The following is a 12,349-nucleotide window of genomic DNA, read 5'->3' on the forward strand; positions in this document are numbered from 1 at the left end:
GTCCCTCTGCTACACGCCAACCTCCCACGGCCCGAGGCGGGGGGGGGGGGGGGTGGGACCTAAAGAGCCCCAGGAAGCTGCCCGCCCCTCCCCTTCCCCCTCCCCCTCCCCCCCGCCTTCTCCGCGGAGACCGCGGAGGAGCGGTCCTAAAATCTGGATTCCCAGAGCCCTTCCCCCCCGGCCCTTAGCTCTACTCTTTGAAATTTCAAAGAGACCCCTCCCCGGAGCCGGAGACCCGACGCAGGCCTGGTAACTCCGCAGCCTCGGGAAGATGCGAGCAGGTTTACAAGCTAAGGGGCCACTTTATGGCCGAGGCCATAAAACGCAAATCCCACCTCGCTTTGAAAGCGCCCTCCGCCCGGGACCCACCATAAAAACCAGGGGCGACGCGCCCCCAGCCTCGGCCGCGGACCAGCCCGCCCCTCCTCCGGCCAGGCTCCGAACTCCCAGTCACCCCGGCGTCCTTGGGCTGCGGGGGACGAGGCCGGGGGCTCCCCGGGAAAGGGGGCGCAGGCGGGGAGGCGGCGGGAGGCCAAGTTGGAGGCCGGCGCAGAGGGCGAAGGAGCGGCGGGAGGGACGCACGGGAGGGCGGCGGCGCGGGGCCGGGGGCCGGGGGGCGGCGGCGGGAGCGGGCGGCCCCGAGCTGCGCTTTCTCATGCAAAGCAGCGGCGGGGCGGGGCGGGGCGCGCGGCCCGGGGGCGGGGCCTGTCACCGCTCGGCTGTTTCGCCCTTTGCCTTTTCGCTCGTCGGCTCCGGCCGGGACCAGATCTCCGAAAGGCTGCGGGCCGGGCCGGGCAGAGGCCGGCGCGGGGAGGGCGGAGCCGCCGCCAGCCGCCGGCCCCCGTGCGCCCGCGCCGCCCGCCCTCTCCGCGCGCTCCCACGAGAGGCCAAAGTTGGCGGCGGCGGCGGCGGCGGCGGCCCGCGCGCCGAGAGCTCCGGGGGTCCTGTCGCTTCCCGGTATTGTTCGCAAACTTTGCTCGTCTCCTCCGCGGCCCCACCTCGGCGGAGGCGGCGCGCGGAGAGCGGGGCCGGGGGCGCTCCGTGCGCATCGCTCGGGCTGAGCTGGGCGGGCATGGGCGGGGGCCCGAGCGGGGACGAGGAGCCGGAGCCGGCAGCCCGAGCCCCGGAGCGGCGGCTCTGAGGGCGGCCGACCTCCCCGCGGGGACACCTCCGACGCCACCATGCAGCGCCCGGGCCCCCGCCTGTGGCTGGTCCTTCAGGTGATGGGCTCGTGCGCCGCCATCAGCTCCATGGACATGGAGCGTCCGGGCGACGGCAGGTGCCAGCCCATCGAGATCCCGATGTGCAAGGACATTGGCTACAACATGACCCGCATGCCCAACCTGATGGGCCACGAGAACCAGCGCGAGGCCGCCATCCAGCTGCACGAGTTCGCGCCGCTGGTGGAGTACGGCTGCCACGGCCACCTCCGCTTCTTCCTGTGCTCCCTGTACGCGCCCATGTGCACCGAGCAAGTCTCCACCCCCATCCCCGCCTGCCGGGTCATGTGCGAGCAGGCCCGGCTCAAGTGCTCCCCGATCATGGAGCAGTTCAACTTCAAGTGGCCCGACTCGCTGGACTGCAGCAAACTCCCCAACAAGAACGACCCCAATTACCTGTGCATGGAGGCGCCCAACAACGGCTCGGACGAGCCCGCGCGGGGCTCGGGCATGTTCCCGCCGCTCTTCCGGCCGCAGCGGCCGCACAGCGCGCAGGAGAACCAGCTGAAGGACGGGGGACCCGGGCGCGCCGGCTGCGACAACCCGGGCAAGTTCCGCCACGTGGAGAAGAGCGCGTCGTGCGCGCCGCTCTGCACGCCGGGCGTGGACGTCTACTGGAGCCGCGACGACAAGCACTTCGCCGTGGTCTGGCTGGCCGTCTGGTCCGTGCTCTGCTTCTTCTCCAGCGCCTTCACCGTGCTCACCTTCCTCATCGACCCGGCGCGCTTCAGGTACCCCGAGCGCCCCATCATCTTCCTCTCCATGTGCTACTGCGTCTACTCGGTGGGCTACATCATCCGCCTCTTCGCGGGCGCCGAGAGCGTCGCCTGCGACCGGGACAGCGGGCAGCTGTACGTCATCCAGGAGGGGCTTGAGAGCACGGGCTGCACGCTGGTCTTCCTGGTCCTCTACTACTTCGGCATGGCCAGTTCCCTGTGGTGGGTGATTCTCACGCTCACCTGGTTTCTGGCTGCGGGCAAGAAGTGGGGCCACGAGGCCATCGAGGCCAACAGCAGCTACTTCCACCTGGCCGCCTGGGCCATCCCGGCCGTGAAGACCATCCTAATCCTGGTCATGCGCAGGGTCGCGGGGGACGAGCTGACCGGCGTCTGCTACGTGGGGAGCATGGACGTCAACGCTCTCACCGGCTTCGTCCTCATCCCGCTGGCCTGTTACCTCATCATCGGCACTTCCTTTATCCTCTCGGGCTTCGTGGCCCTTTTCCACATCCGGAGGGTGATGAAAACGGGTGGGGAGAACACGGACAAACTGGAAAAGCTCATGGTGAGGATAGGGGTCTTCTCCGTGCTCTACACGGTGCCGGCCACCTGTGTGATTGCCTGTTACTTTTACGAACGCCTCAACGTGGAGTATTGGAAAATCCTGGCCACACAGCACAAGTGCAAAATGAACAACCAGACTAAAAACCTGGACTGTCTGATGGCCGCCTCCATCCCCGCGGTGGAGATCTTCATGGTGAAGATTTTCATGCTGTTGGTGGTGGGCATCACCAGTGGCATGTGGGTCTGGACATCCAAGACTCTGCAGTCCTGGCAGAACGTTTGCAGCCGCAGGTTCAAGAAAAAGAGCCGAAGAAAACCGGCCAGCGTGATCACCAGCAGTGGAATTTACAAAAAAGCCCAGCATCCCCCAAAAACCCATCTCGGGAAATATGAAATCCCTGCCCAGCCTCCCACCTGCGTGTGAATGGAGGAGGGAAGGCCGGCGCGGAAAACTTTCCCAGGGAGGATACAGTGGCAGGGTCAGAGCCAAAACATGGTGCTTTTCTCCGTCGGTTGGTTGCTTGCTTGTTTTGTTCTGTTTTTTCTTTTTTTCTTTTTAAATAAAAGTAAAAGGAAAAAAATAAAAAGCTTTTACCCTGAAATTCAGGATGCTGTGATAACACTGAAAGTCAAAATGTACTTAAAGGGGTTTGTTTTGTTTTTGTTTTCAGTGAAGGAGAACCCTCCCAGTTAAGTAGCCTCTTGTGTAACTAATTTGTGGTAACATAGTTGATTCAGGCCCCCAGAAGAAAACTTTTGTTTAGAACCTTCCATAAATATACATCTGTGTGTTTGAGTTGGCTTTGCTATCCATTTACAAATCAGAGAAGAGATAACTTCTTTGCAAATTAAAGAGCCTCTGCTGAGTTTCAAAAAGGGAGAAAGAGAGAGAGTCACTGTCCGGCAGGGGAGCCCAGGGCCACCCTCAGGAAGGCTGCGTGTAGACAGCAACTTCTGTGCCAACAGGAAGAAAGAGAAAGCCTGACAACTCAGTACCCTCCGGTGGATTTGGAGTCACTTAAAAGAGACTCCAGCCTCCACAAATGGTCTTTCTCCGACATAGAAACTTCCACCAAACCTCATATTGGTCAATGCCAACGATGTGCAATACATTTTTTTTTCTCTTTACGTGAAAATCAAAAGAGAAACAAGTATTTTGCTGTACATAAAGACAACAAAAGAAACCTCCTAACAAAAGAACTAAGAGGCCCAGCCCTCAGAACCCCTTTAGTTTTACAGTTCGTGGCTTTTTAATGGAAACCAAGCCAATGTGACACACGTTTGGACTGATTTGCGGAAGGGTGGGTGGAGAGGGGGGAAGGATCCTTCAAAAGTGCCCAAAGGGCTCATTGACTCTTTCTATTGTTAAACAAATGGTCTCCATGAATAGACGCGGGAAGCCATCTACCAACCTTGCAGTTTATTCTCCTCACCAGGAAACGCCAGAAAAGAGTGGTCCTGCTGGTGTCTATCTGTAATATATGATATTTTTCATGCTTCGCTATTTTATTAAAAATAAAAGATGTTCTTTAGTTTGGCGCTGCTCCCTTGTGCGTTGTTAGGTGACCCTTCTCAGTGCGTGGAGAGAACAGAGAAAACTTTCTCCTTCTGTTTGCTTTTCAAGCAAATCCTGCGTGTGCATCTCTCTCTAGAGGTCATTGGTTATCTATGTGAAATGGCAAATGGACGGATTCCAAAGTGGGCACAGGATGATTTAATTTCGGGCTTCCTCCATGCAGGAAGCGGCTGTGGTTGGAAGCTCTCTCTTGAGTGGCAGGATGCAAGGGCCCGGTTTTAGCACAGTTCATTAAGGAGCAGCTTGGGTACCAAGCGTGGATACACTCGTGCCCCTGCACTAGGGTCCGGAGAATGGAGCCAGCCAATTAGGAGAATTAAATCAGAGTAGGGCTCAGTTGACCTGCTGGGGTCAAATTGTACTGAGATAGAATGGTATACAGCCGTCCAAAGGATGCTGGCTTTACAGCAACTCCTGGACGCGTTTACAAAACAGACTAGATCTGGACAGGATAAACTATCTGCTAAGAGTGCTGAGTCATCAAGGAGAAGTTCATCTGCTTTGCACACCCTCGTACTCGCTTCTCCTCCCGTGTTTGCTGTCTGAGTTGTGTAGCCGTAGACCTGAAGTGGGCCTGGGTTCCTCTTGTCAGAGGCACCGCTAAACTCAAGTTCTAACCCAAGGGCACCGTTCAGACCAACTGCCCTGGGGATCTGACAGCACAAGCCCAGCCATCTGTGGGTCATCCTGATGCCAAGGTCCAGGTTGAACAAAGAGCTCTTAAGAATGTTGAGCATTGATTAAACACTTATTAAGGATGGACAGAAGCCTGAAGGACAGGGCAGCCTGTTTCCTGCAGATGGTGTTTAGGAATTAAGCCTGAGGACCCAGGCCACCCTTGCATCAATGACACTAGAATTGAACAATGGTATCAATCTTTTTTTTTTGTTTAGGGGGGCTCGGAGGGGGGTTTGCTGTAGCATATACAGGAGCAGGGACCTTGGATGATTTGAGAAACAGCAACTAGGTAGGTCAGGTAATTTAAGGTTAAATCCAGAATAGCCTTCAGTGCATTAAAAAAGAAAAAACGTTTAAAACAAAAATGCCCACAAATAGAAACCTATTTGTCGATTGTTCCCATCTAGCCCCCGAAAAGACTAAAGATATTTACGTACGTGTGTATGTACATCACGTACCCTTTCTGTAACTCCTAGGAAAAATAAAAAGGACATTTTGGGAGCTTGGAGAAGTCGAGGAAGGTAACTGTCAGAGCACTGCGGTGAGAGTCCAAGCTGGGTACGAGCTTAAAGTACTCAGTTCTGAAATCATTAGACTAATTGGCGGTTTCGGGTCTGCCCGTGTTCAGGTACGTAGGCTTTTGACGGTGGTTCCAAGGGAAATCAGAGCATCCATGAGAGCCTTTGCTGTTGTTTAGAACAGCGGTCCCCAACCTTTTTGTCACCAGGGACCGGTTTTGTGGAAGAGAATTTTCCACGCACGGGGTAGGGGGCGGGGGCATGCTTTAGGCGGTCATGCGTGTGAGTGACGGGGAGCCGCTCACCTCCTGCTGTGTGGCCTGGTTCCTAACAGGCCACGGAGCCCTGGTTTAGAATGTGCAGGATTTCCAAAAGGACTGTTGACTTCCTTCGTTTGGAGACCTCCCCGCACCAAAGGCTGCGTGCGGCCTTCAGCTCCAGGAAAATGGAAACCTGCCTTGGGTGACATATCGGAGGGGTGAGGTCCTGGTAAGAAGAAGCTCAAAGAAGGTGATGGGCCAAGGTCACGCTGCTGGCCACAGCTGTCCGCTCATTCTTTGATTCATTCCGTTATCCACACACAGGTATCCACCACCCAGTATATATGCCAGGGCCCGGGAAACAGAGAAGCAGGCTTTGGCTTCAAGAAGGTCACAGCCTGGTAGAGGAAACCTGCGTAGCTATAACGGGCGCTTGGGCACGACGCATCTTATATGTACTTATATTCTGAGTCAGGGACGCATCCCAGGGGTGGCTCGAAATTCACAGAAGGCAAAAGACTCCACGCATATAATTTCACTGCAGGGTGAAATTGAAGCTATGTGTTGATGGTTGAGTTATACACAGGGAATAGAAAACTGCATGAGGACCTAGACTATGCCCGGCACCTCAGAGTCGTAATAATAACTACAACAGTAACAATGATAGTCATAGTGTAGCAGACCTTTCAGAACACTTCCTGTGTGCTGAGTGCTTGACAGTGTTGTGTCATTTAATTATCAGGACAATCCTTTCAGGTAGGTACTCTTATCAGCCCCACTTTATATATGAAGACCCAGAGGCACAGAGAGGTTACGTAAACTCCCAGCGTCATACAGCAAGTAATCAGAGCCGAAACAGGAACCTGGTAGTATGATAATAGATCGCAGTTCCGTACGTAATTGTTGAATGAATGAATGATAGCTTAGCCCCCCCCCCTTTTTTTTTTAGCTTAGCACTTTGTACCAGCTACTACGCGAAGCACTTTACATGCACTCATTCAATTCTCTAGCAAATTTTGGTAGAGCTATTCTTATCCCCCGTATTATAGATGAGGAAATTAGAGCACAGAGAAGTCAAGTCACTTGCCCAAGGCCACAGGGTAGCAGGCAGGGAGCCCAGAATGGGAACCCTGGCTTTGTGCCTCCAAACCTGCCCCTCTGACCACTAGGCCCTCCTGCCTCTCTCGGTGGTTCTGAAGACTTGACGTGGATCAAATCATTTCGTCTTCACAGCAGCCCTCCGTGCCTTTGCTGCAGGCAAAAGAGGCCCAGGAGCACGTTGGCGAAGTACAAAGCTCCCTTCGCCAGCATGGGAGCATGGAAAAGCAGGGGGTGTGACAAGCCGCCTCTCTGCACTAGTCCTGAAAGTGAGCTGAGGACATAGCAGCGGGGATGAGGAGAGGGTAGATCGAGAGGCACTTAGAAGGGAGACGCAGCAGGGCTTCGCTTTACGCAGAGGAGGAGCAAGAGGAAGTGGATGGTCAGGGAGGACCGTGTTTCTGACGTGGGTGGTCAGGGGACCAGCGTGAATGTCCCCGGGACAGGAGGAGATAAACAGAAGAGAATGGAGCGAGGCGTGTGATGAAGGAGGAAAGATGAATGCGGTGTAGACACTTGGAGCGTATCTGATACCTCCATGTGGACAAGGCTGTGATGGGGGCGTCACACAGGTGGGTGTCCAGAGATGGTCAGGGCTGCAGGGGAGAATAGTCAGGGGGGTGGGGGTCTCTCCAGGAACAGAGGAGGGAGGAGGACAGAGTGCAGTCAAGCCTTGACTTAACCCCTCAGGCTCCAATTCATTTTTATAGTAAAAGGGTTGTAGGAGATGATGGAAATGGTCTCACCCAGAGTCAGCATATGTGATCCAGATAGAGATAAGGGGGAGTTAGGGCGCTGAAGGCCTGGGACCCCTCCTCTCTTACCCGCCCGTGCCTGGGGCACTGCCTCTTTCTCTTTAACCCTTGGGCCACCCGAGCAAAATGAACGTGAGCCCCACAGGCTGGCATTCTTGAATCCTCGCACCTACTGAGCTGCTCCAAGACCGAAAACCAGAAAACAAAACTCAAGAAGTATTATCGAGACAATAGATGTGATCCTATTGACCGTATGATTTTTTAGAAGAGAGAGAGACGCGGAAAGGAATAACAGATCGGGGTGCAAACTGGCATCTTACACTTACAGGACGTGGCGCTATAACACAGTTGAGGATTGAACAGCATCTGGCTCCAACTATGCCCTGGTGTCCAGTCTGACGCAGCCCCTTGGGAAGTTGCTTTACCCAAATGGAGGTGATAGTGGACCCCCTCCCTGGGCTGTCACTCCCTAGGTGCCCAGTGGTTTTAACAGCTCTCTATGCATTAATCTGTCCATTCCTCACCACAGTCCAGGAGATATGAGAATCAATAAAATCATATGTGTAAAGTGCTTCGAAGATTGTTGGCATTGAGTTCGTCTCAATAAACACTATTACGATGTTTATTTCCCCTCCCCCAGAAAGTTCAACCCGGCGCGCTAATAAGTAATGATCTTTAAAGAGAATGAGTTTTTGTTTTGTTTTTCTTAGAGAAACACTTTTTCCAATGTCCGTGTTCAGGTTCCACAGAATACCCCGCTGATCTTTCAAGTTTAAAAGGCAGGCACAGTGCCTCTGCAGCGGTGGAAAATATTCTCTGTCTTTCTCTTTGAACACATTCACATCATAGCCGACTTCCCAGGAAATCAGACCTCACGCGCGGACGACGCCTCTGTACGCAAATGGATAAGATGGCTATAATGTGGAGATGGAGAAAAACGGCCAGACCTCAGGGAAACTCGCTGAACACACTCTGGCAACATAGTGTGGAGTGTTTTTTAATGTTTTATTAAGAGTGTGAAGGCCAAGCTGGAGGGAGGAGGGAAGGAGATGCGTTTGAAATCTGCAAAGAATAAGTTTCAGTTGCCGAGGTTGTAATTGGGGACTTAAACAGTCCCACCCCTACGAAGATGATGCTGTTAGATCCTGCACAATGGCCACAGCCCCGTCGGACTTTTCCAAAGTCACTGAGTTTCACTTTGTTATTTTAAGACATTTTTTTTGGGGGGGGGCGGGGTACCAGGCTGGCATTCAGGGGGCTTCGGTTTATAGGAAGGATTCATTAAAATCCATGCTTGGAACACACCCACCTCCATCCCACCCAAAGGAAGTTTTGCAGTTGGTGGCTTCAGGGGTTCTGTAATGGTGGGAGAGGATGTTCTCAGGGGGTCTCTGACGACAGGTGGTGTCTCAAAACAGATGTCCCCAAAGGGAGCAATTTGTGGCATTTTAGGGACTATTTGCACTAAAAAAACAAAAACAAAAACAAAACCCTTAAAAACCTATTCTAACAAAGTTTTCAATAGTTTAGGCAGAACTACAAAGTCATCAACCTGACAGATGATAAATCAGTGTCTGCTTTAAAAGGTGGGAGCCGGTGATTATGAGGTGCAGGTGCCGACTTTGATCCGAAGTGACAAGCCCTGGGGTTGGGGCCACTCTTCTCCCCTTCTCACCCCAGGGCAGAACAGCCCCTGTGTACCTTCCAGGGCCACCCCTCTCATAAAACAGTTGGATTTTGTTGGCTTTGAGTAAGATACTTCATTTGCAAGGTGATTTTCTTCCTGCAGCTCATCTGAAGCCATATTCCTGAAGCTGTGTCAATATCATGTAGGTTTCATTGGCTTCCAGGCTCATAGCAGATGGCTTCAATTTGAACTAAATTCAGAAATAGTTTTGGCCAACTGAAATATTGTTGTTGTTGTTGTTGTTTCTGAAAGGGACTTTCTTTAAAAATTGAGAAAATAAAATCCACACATGGCGTAAAGAGAACATGAGAGATTTGTGAGGAGTTTGTACTTCTGATTTTCCTATAATGGTGACACAGGTCGATGCGGACCAAACAAAAACAATATGGAGGATAGAAAAAACCAATTATAAAGTTTGCCATTCTTTTATGGGTGTCATGATTGCAACCCTTTTTTCAGTCAGCAAAACCCAATATGCAGCAATGCTCAGAGTATTGGGTCACATCTCTTGGGTAAACAGAGGATATTAGAAAAAACAGGAGAGCATCAAAGTTAGATGTATCATTTTTACTTTCAACCCACCTCTCCCTTCTAAAGGTTTTATTCTTACCAAGGCAAAATTTTCCCACGTGTCCCAGGGGATGAACCAAAATTATCAATACTAAATCAGGTAAAATAATCCCACTGGATTAGGGGTGTGCATGTCACTCAGACCAGTAAGTGAGATGTAAGATAAGTTCTCCTGGTGGGATAGAAGAATGGGAATGTGCAGGTGGAAGTCAGGGAAGATTCAAGGAAAGATTCTCCTAGATGATAAAAAGACAGATGTTGAGGAAGCCTGTCGTTTTCCTCACAGAATGTGGAGTGTGAAAGCCGTATGTGGAGCTACTGCAATCATTTTGTGACCATGAGGCAATAAACTCAATATTCAAGCCCACACTCCGAGGACGGTAGGTGCAAAACAAGAGCCAACTTTGTGATGACTCACTGAGCTACTGCACTTCCAGGCTTCTTGTTATTCAAGGTAATTAACTGCCTATATTCTCTGAATGTCAGCAAGTTTGGTGTTCTGTGACTTGCAGGAAAATATATCTGTTAGAACCAAATAGTCCAGTGCTTCCCAAACCTTAAGGTGCATACAAATCACCTGGAGCTTTCACGAAAATGCAGATCCTGATTCCATAGGTCTGGGTGGGACCCAGGATTCTGCACGTGTAATAAGCTCCCAGGTGAGGCTGACGTTGCTGACTTTCCTGACCCTACTATGATCTACTAATAACCACCACTTGGGTGTCCTATCTTGGACTAGCTCTCAGTTTTGTTTTGTTTTTTAAATGGCAGTGCCACACTTCTTTAAAAAAAAAATTAATTTATTTTTGGCTGCGTTGGGTCTTTGTTGCTGCACGCGGGCTTTCTCTAGTTGCAGCCAGTGGGGGCTACTCTTCGTTGAGGTGCGCAGGCTTCTCACTGCGGTGGCTTCTCATGTTGCAGAGCACGGGCTCTAGGTGTGCGGGCTTCAGTAGTTGTGGCTCGCGGGCTCTAGAGCTCAGGCTCAGTACTTGTGGCGCACGGGCTTAGCTGCTCCGCGGCATGTGGGAACTTCCCGGACTAGGGCTCGAGCCCGTGTCCCCTGCATTGGCAGGCGGATTCTTAACCACTGCACCACGAGGGAAGCCCTAGCTCTCAGTTTTAAGGCATGTCTTATATTGAGTCAAAATCTGCTTCCTTATGACTATTTCCTACTAGTTCTACTTTTATGACAGTGGTCCTCCTATAACACATCTGATGCATTTTCCATATGAAAGCACCTTATGTCTTTGAAGTTGGGTGTTATGTGCTCTCTGCATCTATTTTGAGTCTTAAAACTGCTGCCCAAGTAACTTGGTTCTCCCTTTGCTGACTGTCCTCAGAGTGTGCTTACCTTGGTCTAAGCCCTTGCTAAGGAAGATGCCCACAAGTGGATGCAATTCTCCAGGAATTGTTTGACAAGGATACGATAGAGTGGGATCATTGGACACCCACAGCAAATATTATACATAATAATGGGGCACTAGACGCATTTTCATCAAAGCTGGAACCGAACAGGGCTGTCAACTATGATTCGATGTTACCCTGGCCGTGTTAGACCATGCAGTAAGGCAAGAAGAGGTGAGACAAGGTAAAATCATTGGAAAGTGATTGAAAGGAGAATTAGCCAAAAGTGGAATTGATGAGAATAGATAAGGAGACTTAGACAAAACAGATCTACAAAAATCAGTAGCTTCCTTATATACCATCATAGCCAGTTGAAAATAGAAACAAAATAAAAGACCACATTTACAATAGCTACAAAAACCATAGGTACTATATATAAAATAGGTAACCAACAAAGACCTATTGTATAGAACAGGGAACTATACTCAATATTCTGTAAGAACCTATAAGGGAAAAGAATCTGAAAAAATATATATATATATTTCACTTTGCTGTACACCTGAAACTAACACAAAATTGTAAATCAACACTTAAATTTTTGAAAAAAGTGTAGGCAGACTACCTAGAAATAAACTTAACAACATGCCAACTTTTTGAAAAAAATGTTGCTATCTTACTAAAAAGCATAAGTAATTGGAAAAATTATGCCATGTACCTGGTAATATGTCAATTATCTGCCAAATTAATTCCTAAATATAATGCAATTCCAATTTTAAAAGCTGTAATTTTTGGAACTCTACAAAATGGTAGGAAATCCAACGCATTTGAACAAATACCCAAGGGGGGAAAAACTATAAAAGTGACGAGCAAGGGCACAATCTGTTAGATAGTGAAATGCACTGTAAAGCTACAGTAACTGAACGAGCACGGGACAGGCATTAAAACAGACAAACTAATGGAACAAAATATGGCGACCAGAAAGAATTGCAGCTGAATTTGGAACTTTATTTCAAATAAGAAAGAATGGATTATTCAATCACTAGTGTTGAGGCTTGTTTTAGATTTGGGGATATTTTTATATTAAACCTTTACCTCATGCCTTTTATCAAAATACATTTTGGATTGTTAAAAGATTTACATTTATAAGATTTAAATGTAAAAATAAGACTACCAGTAGGGGGGAAAAAAGTTCTCTAAAATCTTCATTCAGTAGAAAGGAAAGGCAGGTGAATACTTTTATAAACTTATCAAGAAGCAGTTTTCTGGGCTTCCCTGGTGGCGCAGTGGTTGAGAGTCCACCTGCCCCGGTCCCCGAGAATCCCGCATGCCACGGAGCGGCTCAGCCCATGAGCCATGGCTG

The 12,349-nt window shown here is 50.4% G+C and overlaps 1 protein-coding gene across 1 annotated transcript; it reads left to right on the top strand.

Moving 5' to 3' along the window:
• Positions 1–1,181: 1,181 nt before the first annotated feature.
• On the top strand, positions 1,182–2,927 carry FZD10 (frizzled class receptor 10; the record flags this gene model as incomplete). The annotated part of the gene is made up of 1 exon (XM_082852554.1): positions 1,182–2,927. One exon carries the CDS (start codon positions 1,182–1,184, stop codon positions 2,925–2,927), a length of 1,746 nt encoding a protein of 581 aa, XP_082708680.1.
• Positions 2,928–12,349: the final 9,422 nt, after the last annotated feature.

The sequence above is a fragment of the Leucopleurus acutus genome (assembly GCF_964270905.1).
Source record: "Leucopleurus acutus genome assembly, chromosome: 13".
NCBI classification, from domain to species: domain Eukaryota; kingdom Metazoa; phylum Chordata; class Mammalia; order Artiodactyla; family Delphinidae; genus Leucopleurus; species Leucopleurus acutus.